The 16,341-nt window shown below is 35.8% G+C and overlaps 1 protein-coding gene across 2 annotated transcripts in view; it reads left to right on the forward strand.

Annotated features, from left to right (window-relative positions):
• The window catches only part of LOC141448693 (sodium/potassium/calcium exchanger 5-like), a 29,866-nt gene that overhangs the window by 2,934 nt on the left and 10,591 nt on the right, over nucleotides 1–16,341 (forward strand). The window contains exons 2-8 of one of the 2 annotated variants that reach the window (XM_074117222.1): nucleotides 1,421–1,630; nucleotides 4,029–4,229; nucleotides 4,614–4,804; nucleotides 4,897–5,044; nucleotides 5,274–5,381; nucleotides 6,133–6,195; nucleotides 8,471–8,674. In XM_074117222.1, the coding sequence (XP_073973323.1) occupies nucleotides 4,058–4,229; nucleotides 4,614–4,804; nucleotides 4,897–5,044; nucleotides 5,274–5,381; nucleotides 6,133–6,195; nucleotides 8,471–8,674 (886 nt within the window). In that variant the 5' untranslated portion in view covers nucleotides 1,421–1,630; nucleotides 4,029–4,057. The remainder of the gene's footprint in view (nucleotides 1–1,420; nucleotides 1,631–4,028; nucleotides 4,230–4,613; nucleotides 4,805–4,896; nucleotides 5,045–5,273; nucleotides 5,382–6,132; nucleotides 6,196–8,470; nucleotides 8,675–16,341) is intronic. The other variant, XM_074117221.1, reaches the window with a different exon arrangement.

Below are 16,341 nucleotides of genomic sequence, written 5' to 3' on the forward strand. Positions count from 1 at the left end.
AGTGGCCAGTTCGACATTATCTACGGTGCTCACATTTATTTACTCTATTTGTGAACCATACAGTTATGGATGAAGAAGGATTCAATGTGTTGCTGAAACGTCGAGTCTATAGAGAACTGCTAAACCGAAGTACTACCTCACCGAATGAATTTTTCACTTTTTCTGGTATTATCACCCTGATGTTTTATTCGTTCCTGAGTCCTGGAGGATTAGGGACTCGACGCTTCCTTTTAGTACTCCCCAATGAGACATACGTACGTCAGTTTGTAGTAAATATTTGCCCAGAATCCGGAATAAGGAGCCTTGACAGTACTTCCTGTAAGGGTGCGCAATGTGTGACCTCACGTGTCAGTTTATTTATCTTTTCATTTTCTGAATAAATGGTCTCACCCTACTGTCCAACCTCGAGTACAAAGGTCAAGGTCACAATTTTATTTCAAAATTATTTTGCCGAGGAAACGGTTTGTACCAAAATTCTGGGAAACTGTGTGATATTAGAAACGGAAATCTAACCTTTTGAACGTTTGTTTTTGTCTTGGAGAATGTCTGCCTCGAAAATAAGGCAATGGTACTGATAAACTAGGTGATAGATAGTCGGAAACTGGATATTAATATCTAGATCTGGAAATATCTAGATGGTTATCTGCACATGATAATAGTGAGTGATGTAATGTCTGCGTTCGGTGATGAGGCGCCATAGACCATGATCTGATCATATATCTCTGAATTCCTCTTAGTGCTGTTAAAGTTTTTTAATATTTTCAGCCAAGTCCTCTAAAAGTCGGTCCAATCGTCTTGGTAAGTTTCAAACGACGGGTAAGAACGTACTTCCTGTGTACAGTTTCCTTCATCCTGGACCATATCATTATAGTGGGCAGACATGATGCTAAATTATATTCTAAAACAAATTCCAAGTTTACGAAAATGTGGTAAGAGAGAGTCGTGTGTGTGTTCACAGCGCGCCATCGCCATGGTCTCTCAACATCCGCTAAAAGCGGAAATACTATTTCATTGAGAGGTTCCATCAATGTTTACAACTGGCCGGTATCGGTGAATCAGTTTGCCCGGAAACTGCCTGCGTCACTTCGGCCTGTCGGCTACATCCACTATTGACAACTACGATAATTGCATTATGTAACGCCTGTTTTTTAAATTTAGTGACCAAGAATCCTGATAACGTTTGAATAATATTACATAAACTCTTATCGAAATGCTATTAATAAATCTCTTTCTAGAAATTAATAACAATACTAGCAACTGTTGCCAATCAGGTCTGACGGTCAGTATCTTTATACAAGAGCTTTAGTTGCTACCTCTGGAGTTTCGGAAATTGCGAATCTTGATAGATTCTCTTTCCACATAGCAACCCCGACAGAGATACCTGCGAATTTCGCTAGCCTACCTTTAACATTTTGTTTAGATGAATCCTGCTGGTTAGTGCCACTTCTAAGGATGTGCTGGCAGTCGTGCTCCACCAATGAACGAAGCATTTCAGAATTACAATGAGCTGGCTGCTTAGTCTTTTGCACATGCGCAATACTCCACACCAGTTTGATCCTGCTTGAAAGTCACCAGTTCCGGGAGTCCTCTGAAAGACGAAGCCAGTATCGAGTTTAAACAGTCTTTTTTTGTAATGAAAAACTTATATTAAATGCTCTATAATCTAGCCAGTTAGAAAATTATTAAGAGTAACTCTGTTTTCTTCTTACATTAGTGTGGATTTTTTAAAAAAATGAAATTCAGATTTAAAAGTGGAAATCAGGTGGAAAATCACAGTGAGTGATTTTTTCACAGCAGGTTTAATTTTAGATTCTAGTTGCGAGTTCTTTGCTGAATGTTTTCTTTAATGGAAGAAATGTTTCATTCCATTCCGATTGCCAGCTGACTCAAATTTGCTTAGAAGGTAGCCCGAACGTCTGCTCTATTCGACCAGAGTGTGATGGAATGTTTACTCAACTGATCTCTGTGGATGATAGACTATAGCCAGACCTTTGATAAGCAGCCTTGATGGTTGCCAAAAGTTCTCTTATCACTGGGCCTAGAATAGGACATCATGTTTATATAACTAATTTGATTCGAACAGATCATTATACGTCAGCTGTGGTCTGTCGATTGTACCATTGTTAGAATTGATTTGACCTCTGTTTGATCGCTGACCTCACGCGTGATCTTGTCACACGCGGGGGGGGTGAGTAAAAGTAGTACGTTCACTCACCATTAGTGGTGATTTATCGCTTTTTAAACAGACCACTACAATCTCTAATTAGGAGACATATTCCTGCATTCATCTAGCTCGCATTCCTGCTGGCATGCTACGAGTTTGGATTACAATTTCAGTTAGTATTTACTAAAAAAAAATAGTGAAATAGTAAAAGTAGAGTAAAGTAAATATAGTATTAAAAATTATCTAAACCATTAATCATTAAATCGATAAAAATCGATAAATAAACAGCCCTATGCCAATAAACATACAAAATGGTGGAGAACAATAGGTGAACAAGGCCCACAATTCTCTTTTAGCTACTTCCCAAGGAAATAACCTGAATTCCCAATTTCCTGTTTACCCATACATTATTAGTAGAGAAAACAAGACATTAAGCAAGAAAAAACTTCTGGTTTTTAAGTTTTTACTGAGAAAATTTTTTATTGCACAATTCGATTCTTCATCAAATACCTACGGGGGAAAAATTATTAAAAAAAATTAAACTTTTATTTTTCATAGAAATAATTCAGAGTAAAGTATTGGCCAATCACGGTGAAGAATGAAAGTGTGAAAAGTAGGTTGATTGAAGAGCCAATCAGAAGCGAGAGCTATTTATTAAACCACGCCTACCTCCATGTGACACACCACGCCCTCTTTGGCCCGTAATAAAATGGAAGATCTGTATTTTTCATTTTGCTACTTGCTATTACTTTTGACAAACAAAAGTATTAGCCAATTTTAATTAAATATGAGTAGGTATTTGTAAAGAAATTTTATAATCAAATAATTAGTAAAGTACATTAAAAACGATTACCTGTCCTTATAATATGCATACCTTCATCTACTTTATATTACATATAAATAACATTGTGGAGAGAACACGTAGATTAAGAATGTAGTTGAAAAAAACCATATTAATATTAACAAACTAGATTAATTATTATTGCTTAACTACTGTATAAAGTAAAGTACCAATCAGTTTAATTGAAAATGAACTTAAACCGACGATTTTACTTCCTTCTGCTGCGCTTAACTCTACTTAAATCAGATTTAAAAAAAATCGGTAATGTGTATGTTGTTATATATCGAATAAGAGTAGGTTTCACAACTGGTTGATTGCTCTTCCATAACTTAACTAGTAAACTGAGCCAATAAGATCGAATTTACTTGTTAGAACATTCATTGTAGTTGTAAATATTACTAATAAAGTGACCAAGAAAAGGTGGTTTTTGCTACGAGAACTCCAATCTCTGGTTGTGCATGATCCACATACATACACAATGAAGGTTAGGTCCTGGTGGAAAGGCAGGTTCTATAACCGTAAGTTATTACGTACTTCGGTTGGTTGTATTATCGAAACGAACACTATACTCAAGATACCAGAGACGGATATTGCAAGGAGTACCAAGTACTTAAATGCATCACCCCAAAAGAGTAATAATTACTCACATTCACAATGTAGAGGTCCTGACGGACAACGCTGGTATCGCAGAATCAGAAGAAGAATGAATAGTTCAATAATACGGTATCCAACTGGTACCCAAGTGATTGGTGATAGCCAGAGCAGATTGTAATCATGAGCAACTGGGCGACTTAAGGATGTGAAGGAGATCTCAAATCATGAACAGCTGACAGCCTCTTCTAGCTATCATTCCACAACCATAAGTGTAACAATATTTTATTTTCTTCAGAATAACGAAAGACAATGGAAATACTTCACATGGAACAATGGCCTTCTTCTGATTTCTACCCACCTAGTCGCAGTTGACTTTCCCACCAGCCAATATCCATTTCTGTTGTAATATCTTTATTTATTGTCTTCCAGCTGGACAAGTATTACTTCTCGCTGGTACAATGGAAGGGCCCAACTGTTCGACTTCGGTGCACAGTTTCCCGGCCCTAGAGCTGCCCGGAGGTCCATTGCTGTCAACTCTGTTTGCACTGTTTATCGTTGCGTACCTCTTTCTTCTGTTGGCAAGACTTTGCGATCATTACTTCGTTTCATGCATCAAAATCACCTCCTACAGTAAGTAAAGTGACTTAAAGTGCATTTGAAACAGCTATATTTTGGGATTCACCAAGATTAGGAACTATTCAAATAATAATAATTTAAAAAAAACGCTTAATTGAACTACAAAGTGATTTAGGTAACAGATAAGAGACAAACAATCCCTTAATGAAAAACCTAAAGGTACAAAAGATATTTAGAGAAGAGTACGGGGATGAAGAGTGCACGCTTTGGATCGGGAGTAATCATTCCGAAGGGGACTCTTAGAGTTCTTTGACTTAATCGGCAAGGGGGCTGAATTACGTGTTACTTTAATTACTATGAACATTGCGCTGATAATCGGTGAACAATCAATTTCAAATTAGAGGTTTCTGTATTGTGACTAACATTCTTTGTTTTTAGATCTTGGTATTTCATCGGATGTGGCCGGCGCTACTCTAATGGCGGTGGCAGTGTCACTTCCGGATCTGTTCATGAACTGCGTGGCCACCTTCGTTACCGAGGGCGACATCGGCGTGGGCACCGTGGTCGGAGTCAGTCTGTTCAACATGCTGGCCGTACCTGCTGCTTTCGTTCTTCTTCAACCTTCCAATGTAGGCACCCACCCACCCCACCTGCTAGCCAAGAATGTTTGCATTGTCCAAACTTGTCAAAACAATTGTTCATACTTCTTTAAACATTGCAGATGATTGTAATCGACTATTGGTCACTAACAAGAGACGCAATCTTTTTTGGAATCTCGCTGGTCTGTCTGACGCTGACGTTGTTGGACAACAGGGTTGAATGGTACGAAAGTCTGGTGTTTATAGTTATCTACGCAGTTTATATCATGGGTCAGTATTCGCTTATAAAAGTTGCAGTTGATGCTTTAGTTTTCGGAAAACATATTCTAAAAAATAAACTCACGAAACTTATAGAAAATACAAAAATTTGTTTTAAAAAATCCTTCCATTTAGCAAATTACGTTTAAAAAGTGGTTAACTAATCAAAATGTAGTTCTTTTTTAACTTAAGTTTGCATTTTTAACAAAAATAAATAAATTTCTTTTGTCAATGATTACAGTTTTATGTTGTAACAAAAGCTTACGAAACAAAATTGAATCTTATTTGGATACTTATAGGCGAAGCAAGAATATTTCAATGGAGGAATGGCCGCTCATCCGAAAGTCCCGTAAGTACAACTTTGACTTGCACAAGTTATCCTTCTCAAGCTAACCAAAACAGGATGTCGGGTGTGCCCACTCACATGACTTCCTATTACTATAATTCTCAAGGTCATAACTCATAGTTTTTCTTCCAACTCCGAACATTTGAGTCATATCTACTTCTTCCTTAGATTGTACGCTTTATAAGACTTTTACGAGACTTTATAATAAGCTTTTATTCCTCCCCTAGAACGGATATAAAACCTTCCATTCGTAGGTTTTTTTAAAAAGATAAAAGATCTAGATCTTTTATTTGAAATAATTGTCCATTTATTTTTGAGCAAGTTTTTTTGGGGGGGGGGGTACTAAACTTCTCCCCAAAATGGCATTTTACCACACGATACTGTTCTAACGTCCAACTATGGTTCTAAGTGAGTCTAACCTAACCTAAATTTTGAGTTGTCTGAAAAAATCAGTTCACCAAAAGTGATTTTCCAATAACTTTACCGTCACTACACAGGGTTTCATTGGAATTTGGGATATTAGGGTTAATGAACATTATTTTAAAATGTAATTACTTAAATTTGTGAAAAAGAAAGGGTTGTATAAGGATACACATTAGATCCTAACTCTTGTAAGGGACTCACTAAGACTTTGACAAGTAGATATTCGCCTAAATTTAGCGTTACCAATCTTATTTATTTGAATGTATTGGATTATTGCCGATCTTTTTGTTCTTAATTAATTAATTTATTTTTATTTTTGTTTCGCCCCTAGAGTCTATCTTGTCTTATAATCTAGAGGAAGATCTTCTTCGAGACTATTCAAAACTATACGATGGTAAGTACCATTTTTGAGTCGAAAATTTTTAAAAGACGATTGATTTTATGATTAGTTATTTATGAATTGTAAAGATATATAAGCGCGGAAAGTGCCCCGTTTTCGTAATCGTTTGGAATTTTGCAACCACACTCGAACGAAAACTCTTTTGCACCAATTACACTCTATTTTCCCTGTGGTCACAAGGAAAGCAAAAAAGAAAAAGAATTAAACAATACAATTATTTAAAATATAAACATAACCTAAAAGAAACAATGTTTGCTATGGCAAGTAAACAATAGTATATACAATAGTAAACAATTAGACTTAATAAGTCAGGAAAGGAGTCACTAACATTTCGGGTTTCTAAATCCCTAGGTGTAACTCTTATCAGTCAGATAATAATTTTTTCTGAAGTGCCAAACTGTAATATACACTGGGCCAAAAAAGTCTGTGAACACTAACCTAAATTTTATTACTTTTATTATTATCTTATTAGAAACTTCTTTTATTTTCAAATGAAATATACTATTCGATAGAGAGAAACCAGAATTTTTCATTTTATATTCAATCTTTTATTTTTGTTCAACAGGAATATCACAATTAAATGTTTAACAAAACAACACCCCAAACGAATGCAAAAAAAGTCTGTGAACACTTTGCAGAAATAAATCATTCTTACACATTGTACGTGAATTATAAATTTTAAAAACTTGTAGGACCTCCTATGTTCCTAATCACTTCCAACAAGCGAGCTTTCATCGATCCTAATAATTTTGTGGTCGTCAATGTTGGAATTTTATCCCACTCTTCTAAAATAGCGTTTTTTAGTTGTTCACGGTTTCTTATTCCTCGTTTATTTATTTGGCGGCTGATTTCATCCCACAAATGTTCTATTGGGTTAAGGTCTGGCAATTGTGGAGGGGTGTTTAGGCGCCAGAGTGTATTATTTAAAAGCCATTCCCGAGTTTTTAGTGCGGTATGTTTCGGGTCATTGTCTTGTTGGAAGACAAACGTTCCCTCCAACCCTAATTTTTTTGAATTTTCTTTTAAATTGCGTCTTAATATATCCACATACACATATTGGTCCATCATACCATTAATTAGATCTAACTTGCCCACTCCTTTAGCACTCATGCACCCCACACCAGAATGTTGCCTCCCCCATGCTTAAAAGTAGGCTTCATATTTTTCATTTTCATAGCTTCATTTCTTTTTCGCCACACTTTTTGTCGTCAATCAGACCCACATACATTGAATTTCGACTCATCTGAAAAGATTACGGTTTCCCAGAAACTAGAAAGCTTAGAAACATATTCTTTCGCGAAATCCAATCGGCGGTTACTATTTATTTTATTGATTAAAGGTTTTTTCCTCGGGACTCGACCGCAATAATCGTATTCATGTAATTTATTTCTAATTGTCTGTGGTGTTACGCTTACACATAACCACTTGATAATTCTTGACTGATTTTTGAGCGCTTGTCCTGGGTTCTTCTCGAACAGACTTCAGAATTTGCAGTTTATGAAAGGAATTAAGTTTTGGTGGCCGTCCACTGCGTGGCCTACTAATCACATTTCCGTACTTTTTAATTATATTATGCACCGTTGAAGGGTTTTTTTGAACTATCTTCCCTATTTCTCGAATACTTTTTCTTTCATTTCGCAACGTCACAATAAGTTCTCGAATTGGTCTGGGAACTTCCATATTAGTGGTTAAATATGTACTAATTAGATTATTTATTCACAAAACTGACTGTAGTGGTTTCTACAATACAATAGAGAACTTTGAAACTTTATTCAATCGTTTTTCTGTTTGTTATCTTAATGTTTTTACATATTTATACAGCTGTTCACAGACTTTTTTTGCATTCGTTTGGGGTGTTGTTTTGTTAAACATTTAATTGTGATATTCCTGCTGAACAAAAATAAAAGATTGAATATAAAATGAAAAACTCTGGTTTCTCTCTATCGAATAGTATATTTCATTTGAAAATAAAAGAAGTTTCTAATAAGATAATAATAAAAGTAATAAAATTTAGGTTAGTGTTCACAGACTTTTTTGGCCCAGTGTATGTACGTATGTATGTATCAGGTAATCTCAACTCGTTCATTTTAAGTTTCTCTTCCTTGGCTAAAGGTTATTTGCTTTAAAGTAGTTGTTTGTTAAACTGAAACATCGTGCAACTTGCACAGGTGATAATTAGAGGGAAGCAGCAAATGGTTAATTAATTATTAATTTATAAAACAAATTTCCTACTTCATTTAATTGTGTTCTACATTTCCTTACATTCCAGATGATTACCTGTCCAGAGTGGAAGCATGCTTGAAGAAGGTAGGCCAAATACTGTGCGCTCCAATAGATCTGTTACTCTATCTCACTTTACCTAACCCTCAGACCCGAATTGGACCTTCCAGATGGTACCCCCTGACCTTCGTACTCTGTCTGCTCTGGATTGCAGCTATTTCGTATACAGTCGCTTGGATGATAACCTTTGCTGGTAAGATTCTTTTCATTAAAAATAGAGAATTCTATTGATAAACATTATAACGACTCCTAAGACATGAGACCTTGGCCTCAGAAGGACCCTTACCCTGTTGAGAAAGCCCTTCCTCTCAACATTCAACCACAATGATTGCCTTCAAAGCATCCAATATCTTAAAAAACCCGTCAGAGATAACAAAACTGCTCAGCTAAATTACATCCTCTTCAAAAAACTTTTGTCTGCATTTGCTATGGACATTTGAGATAGCAACAAAAGATACTTCTAATTATGATTTTCTTAATTTTTGTAGTTTAAAGCTACCAAATGACACTAGGTTTTATAATAGTAGACAAAATGACATTATCAACTTACAGAAAATTTAATGTTTCGATTGGTTTAACTAAATCGCTGCAGCACTCTGAGTGTGAGGCTTCTTTATGATTAAAAAGGTGTCTGGCATTAGAAACTGTAAAATGGCTGCTTTTTCAAAACTGTTGGGGATCAGATTGTGTTCCATTGAAGTGTCCCAAAGAGGGGATAAATTCACTTCCTTTGGCCCGGATGGGTCCATTAACCTGGCGGCACTTTGGTTGAATTTTGAGACAAAACTTTTGCACCGAGCTCGAAACACATTGCACTCTTATGCACCACCAAAAAAAAATCTAAATTCGCCAAGGAAAAGCCACAATAAGCAATTAAAGTTTTTTTCCCGCCAAAAAAAATTTGGCCGGATTTGATTGAAACTTACTTCATTATGTTAAGTACACTTTGCACTCCATTGCACCACTTAAAAAAATTCATTAACTTTAATAATTACGGAGATATGGCCATTCAAAAGATCAAAGGAATTTGCCGCAAACACTGAATTTCGAACCGCGACTTAGTATACAGGTAGAGGAGAGCTAGCACCAGCTAGAACCACAAAAAAAATCTAATAAAATATGCACACATTCAGAAATATAAGGAATTAAAGTGCTAAAAAAAGCATTAACTTGGCGGCACTTTGGTGGAATTTTGGGTAAAAAATTATTGCACCCTGCTCAGAACACTTTGCACTCCTATGCACCACCAATAAAAAAGCTAGCACCACCAAGGAAAAGCCTCAATTTTCCATTTAAAGTTCCGCGCGAAATTTAAATTCAAAAAAAATGAGTCTTATTTGCGGGAAAATTGGAGCGCTTTTTTCCAAAATAGCAAGTACTAGTATTAGAACAACTAGCCCCACACAGGAAATGCCAAAAATTAGCATATTTTCAAAGTAATTTACAAATTATTCAACCGATTTTCCCGCCAACTTACCTTTAACCGGAAGTGCTCTAAATTGAATTGAAACTCATCCTATTTTGTTCATGGTAGCTAGCACCAATATGCACCACAAAAAGAAATTTTGAATTTACACTAAAAGCTGATATATTGATAATAAAAGATGCACTGACAGACGTGACCATTAACTTTGCGGCACTTTGGTGGAATTTTGAGAAAAAAATTATTGCACCCAGCTCGGAACACTTTGCAATGCCAATAATAAGCCAGCAACACAACGGAAACTGTAAAAATTCACCAATTGTACGCCAAATATAACTTTAACCGGAAGTGCCCTAAATTGAATTGAAACTCATTCCATTTTGTTCGTGATAGCTAGCACCAATGTGCACCACAAAAAGAAATTTTGAATTTACACTAAAAGCTGATATATTGAAAATAAAAGATGCACTGACAGACGTGACCATTAACTTGGCGGCACTTTGGTGGAATTTTGGGTAAAAAATTATTGCACCCTGCTCAGAACACTTTGCACTCCTATGCACCATCAATAAAAAAGCTAGCACCACCAAGGAAAAGCCTCAATTTTCCATTTAAAGTTACGCGCGAAATTTAAATTCAAAAAAATGGAGTTTTATTTGCGGGAAAATTGGAGCGCTTTTTTCCAAAATAGCAAGTACTAGTATTAGAACCACTAGCCCCACACAGGAAATACCAAAAATTAGCATATTTTCAAAGTAATTTACAAATTACTCAACCGATTTTCCCGCCAACTTACCATTAACTTGGCGGCACTTTGGTGGAATTTTGAGAAAAAAATTATTGCACCCAGCTCGGAACACTTTGCACTCCTATGCACCACCAATAAAAAAGCTAGCACCACCAAGGAAAAGCCTCAATTTTCCATTTAAAGTTACGCGCGAAATTTAAATTAAAAAAAAAATGAGTTTAATTTGTGGGAAAATTGGAGCGCTTTTTTCCAAAATAGCAAGTACTAGTATTAGAACCACTAGCCCCACACAGGAAATGCCAAAAATTAGCATATTTTCAAAGTAATTTACAAATTATTCAACCGATTTTCCCGCCAACTTACCTTTAACCGGATGTGCTCTAAATTGAATTGAAACTCATCCTATTTTGTTCATGGTAGCTAGACCAATATGCACCACAAAAAGAAATTTTGAATTTACACTAAAAGCTGATATATTGATAATAAAAGATGCACTAACAGACGTGACCATTAACTTGGCGGCACTTTGGTGAAATTTTGAGAAAAAAATTATTGCACCCAGCTCGGAACACTTTGCAATGCCAATAATAAGCCAGCAACACAACGGAAACTGCAAAAATTCACCAATTGTACGCCAAATATAACTTTAACCGGAAGTGCCCTAAATTGAATTGAAACTCATTCCATTTTGTTCGTGATAGCTAGCACCAATGTGCACCACAAAAAGAAATTTTGAATTTCCACTAAAAGCTGAGATATTGATAATAAAAGATGCACTGACAGACGTGACCATTAACTTGGCGGCACTTTGGTGGAATTTTGAGAAAAAAATTATTGCACCCAGCTCGGAACACTTTGCAATGCCAATAATAAGCCAGCAACACAACGGAAATGGTAAAAATTCACCAATTGTACGCCAAATATAATTTTAACCGGAAGTGCCCTAAATTGAATTGAAACTCATTCCATTTTGTTCGTGGTAGCTAGCACCAATGTGCACCACAAAAAGAAATTTTGAATTTACACTAAAAGCTGATATATTGATAATAAAAGATGCACTGACAGACGTGACCATTAACTTTGCGGCACTTTGGTGGAATTTTGAGGAAAAAATTATTGCACCCAGCTCGGAACACTTTGCAATGCCAATAATAAGCCAGCAACACAACGGAAATGGTAAAAATTCACCAATTGTACGCCAAATATAACTTTAACCGGAAGTGCCCTAAATTGAATTGAAACTCATTCCATTTTGTTCGTGGTAGCTAGCACCAATGTGCACCACAAAAAGAAATTTTGAATTTACACTAAAAGCTGAGATATTGATAATAAAAGATGCACTGACAGACGTGACCATTAACTTGGCGGCACTTTGGTGGAATTTTGGGTAAAAAATTATTGCACCCTGCTCAGAACACTTTGCACTCCTATGCACCATCAATAAAAAAGCTAGCACCACCAAGGAAAAGCCTCAATTTTCCATTTAAAGTTACGCGCGAAATTTAAATTCAAAAAAAATGGAGTTTTATTTGCGGGAAAATTGGAGCGCTTTTTTCCAAAATAGCAAGTACTAGTATTAGAACCACTAGCCCCACACAGGAAATACCAAAAATTAGCATATTTTCAAAGTAATTTACAAATTACTCAACCGATTTTCCCGCCAACTTACCTTTAACCGGAAGTGCTCTAAATTGAATTGAAACTCATCCTATTTTGTTCATGGTAGCTAGCACCAATATGCACCACAAAAAGAAATTTTGAATTTACACTAAAAGCTGATATATTGATAATAAAAGATGCACTAACAGACGTGACCATTAACTTGGCGGCACTTTGGTGGAATTTTGAGAAAAAATTTATTGCACCCAGCTCGGAACACTTTGCAATGCCAATAATAAGCCAGCAACGCAACGGAAATGGTAAAAATTCACCAATTGTACGCCAAATATAACTTTAACCGGAAGTGCTCTAAATTGAATTGAAACTCATTCCATTTTGTTCGTGATAGCTAGCACCAATGTGCACCACAAAAAGAAATTTTGAATTTCCACTAAAAGCTGAGATATTGATAATAAAAGATGCACTGACAGACGTGACCATTAACTTTGCGGCACTTTGGTGGAATTTTGAGAAAAAAATTATTGCACCCTGCTCGGAACACTTTGCACTCCTACGCACCATCAATAAAAAAGCTAGCACCACCAAGGAAAAGCCTCAATTTTCCATTTAAAGTTACGCGCGAAATTTAAATTCAAAAAAAATGGAGTTTTATTTGCGGGAAAATTGGAGCGCTTTTTTCCAAAATAGCAAGTACTAGTATTAGAACCACTAGCCCCACACAGGAAATGCCAAAAATTAGCATATTTTCAAAGTAATTTACAAATTATTCAACTGATTTTCCCGCCAACTTAACTTTAACTTGGCGGCACTTTGGTGGAATTTTGAGAAAAAAAATTATTGCACCCAGCTCGGAACACTTTGCACTCCTATGCACCACCAATAAAAAAGCTAGCACCACCAAGGAAAAGCCTCAATTTTCCATTTAAAGTTACGCGCGAAATTTAAATTTAAAAAAAAATGAGTTTTATTTGTGGGAAAATTGGAGCGCTTTTTTCCAAAATAGCAAATACTAGTATTAGAACCACTAGCCCCACACAGGAAATGCCAAAAATTAGCATATTTTCAAAGTAATTTACAAATTATTCAACTGATTTTCCCGCCAACTTACCTTTAACTTGGCGGCACTTTGGTGGAATTTTGAGAAAAAAAATTATTTCACCCAGCTCGGAACACTTTGCACTCCTATGCACCACCAATAAAAAAGCTAGCACCAACAAGGTAAAGCCTCAATTTTCCATTTAAAGTTACGCGCGAAATTTAAATTTAAAAAAAAATGAGTTTTATTTGTGGGAAAATTGGAGCGCTTTTTTCCAAAATAGCAAGTACTAGTATTAGAACCACTAGCCCCACACAGGAAATGCCAAAAATTAGCATATTTTCAAAGTAATTTACAAATTATTCAACTGATTTTCCCGCCAACTTACCTTCAACTTGGCGGCACTTTGGTGGAATTTTGAGAAAAAAAATTATTTCACCCAGCTCGGAACACTTTGCACTCCTATGCACCACCAATAAAAAAGCTAGCACCACCAAGGAAAAGCCTCAATTTTCCATTTAAAGTTACGCGCGAAATTTAAATTAAAAAAAATGAGTTTAATTTGTGGGAAAATTGGAGCGCTTTTTTCCAAAATAGCAAGTACTAGTATTAGAACCACTAGCCCCACACAGGAAATGCCAAAAATTAGCATATTTTCAAAGTAATTTACAAATTATTCAACCGATTTTCCCGCCAACTTACCTTTAACCGGATGTGCTCTAAATTGAATTGAAACTCATCCTATTTTGTTCATGGTAGCTAGACCAATATGCACCACAAAAAGAAATTTTGAATTTACACTAAAAGCTGATATATTGATAATAAAAGATGCACTAACAGACGTGACCATTAACTTGGCGGCACTTTGGTGAAATTTTGAGAAAAAAATTATTGCACCCAGCTCGGAACACTTTGCAATGCCAATAATAAGCCAGCAACACAACGGAAACTGCAAAAATTCACCAATTGTACGCCAAATATAACTTTAACCGGAAGTGCCCTAAATTGAATTGAAACTCATTCCATTTTGTTCGTGATAGCTAGCACCATTGTGCACCACAAAAAGAAATTTTGAATTTCCACTAAAAGCTGAGATATTGATAATAAAAGATGCACTGACAGACGTGACCATTAACTTGGCGGCACTTTGGTGGAATTTTGAGAAAAAAATTATTGCACCCAGCTCGGAACACTTTGCAATGCCAATAATAAGCCAGCAACACAACGGAAATGGTAAAAATTCACCAATTGTACGCCAAATATAATTTTAACCGGAAGTGCCCTAAATTGAATTGAAACTCATTCCATTTTGTTCGTGGTAGCTAGCACCAATGTGCACCACAAAAAGAAATTTTGAATTTACACTAAAAGCTGAGATATTGATAATAAAAGATGCACTGACAGACGTGACCATTAACTTTGCGGCACTTTGGTGGAATTTTGAGAAAAAAATTATTGCACCCTGCTCGGAACACTTTGCACTCCTACGCACCATCAATAAAAAAGCTAGCACCACCAAGGAAAAGCCTCAATTTTCCATTTAAAGTTACGCGCGAAATTTAAATTCAAAAAAAATGGAGTTTTATTTGCGGGAAAATTGGAGCGCTTTTTTCCAAAATAGCAAGTACTAGTATTAGAACCACTAGCCCCACACAGGAAATGCCAAAAATTAGCATATTTTCAAAGTAATTTACAAATTATTCAACTGATTTTCCCGCCAACTTAACTTTAACTTGGCGGCACTTTGGTGGAATTTTGAGAAAAAAAATTATTGCACCCAGCTCGGAACACTTTGCACTCCTATGCACCACCAATAAAAAAACTAGCACCACCAAGGAAAAGCCTCAATTTTCCATTTAAAGTTACGCGCGAAATTTAAATTTAAAAAAAAATGAGTTTTATTTGTGGGAAAATTGGAGCGCTTTTTTCCAAAATAGCAAGTACTAGTATTAGAACCACTAGCCCCACACAGGAAATGCCAAAAATTAGCATATTTTCAAAGTAATTTACAAATTATTCAACTGATTTTCCCGCCAACTTACCTTTAACTTGGCGGCACTTTGGTGGAATTTTGAGAAAAAAAATTATTTCACCCAGCTCGGAACACTTTGCACTCCTATGCACCACCAATAAAAAAGCTAGCACCAACAAGGTAAAGCCTCAATTTTCCATTTAAAGTTACGCGCGAAATTTAAATTTAAAAAAAAATGAGTTTTATTTGTGGGAAAATTGGAGCGCTTTTTTCCAAAATAGCAAGTACTAGTATTAGAACCACTAGCCCCACACAGGAAATGCCAAAAATTAGCATATTTTCAAAGTAATTTACAAATTATTCAACTGATTTTCCCGCCAACTTACCTTCAACTTGGCGGCACTTTGGTGGAATTTTGAGAAAAAAAATTATTTCACCCAGCTCGGAACACTTTGCACTCCTATGCACCACCAATAAAAAAGCTAGCACCACCAAGGAAAAGCCTCAATTTTCCATTTAAAGTTACGCGCGAAATTTAAATTTAAAAAAAAATGAGTTTTATTTGTGGGAAAATTGGAGCACTTTTTTCCAAAATAGCAAGTACTAGTATTAGAACCACTAGCCCCACACAGGAAATGCCAAAAATTAGCATATTTTCAAAGTAATTTACAAATTATTCAACTGATTTTCCCGCCAACTTAACTTTAACTTGGCGGCACTTTGGTGGAATTTTGAGAAAAAAAATTATTGCACCCAGCTCGGAACACTTTGCACTCCTATGCACCACCAATAAAAAAGCTAGCACCACCAAGGAAAAGCCTCAATTTTCCATTTAAAGTTACGCGCGAAATTTAAATTTAAAAAAAAATGAGTTTTATTTGTGGGAAAATTGGAGCGCTTTTTTCCAAAATAGCAAGTACTAGTATTAGAACCACTAGCCCCACACAGGAAATGCCAAAAATTAGCATATTTTCAAAGTAATTTACAAATTATTCAACTGATTTTCCCGCCAACTTACCTTTAACTTGGCGGCACTTTGGTGGAATTTTGAGAAAAAAAAT

Source organism: Rhodnius prolixus, unplaced genomic scaffold (genome assembly GCF_049639745.1).
Source record: "Rhodnius prolixus isolate KJV_2025 unplaced genomic scaffold, Rpr scaffold_2, whole genome shotgun sequence".
Taxonomy (NCBI): Eukaryota; Metazoa; Arthropoda; class Insecta; order Hemiptera; family Reduviidae; genus Rhodnius; species Rhodnius prolixus.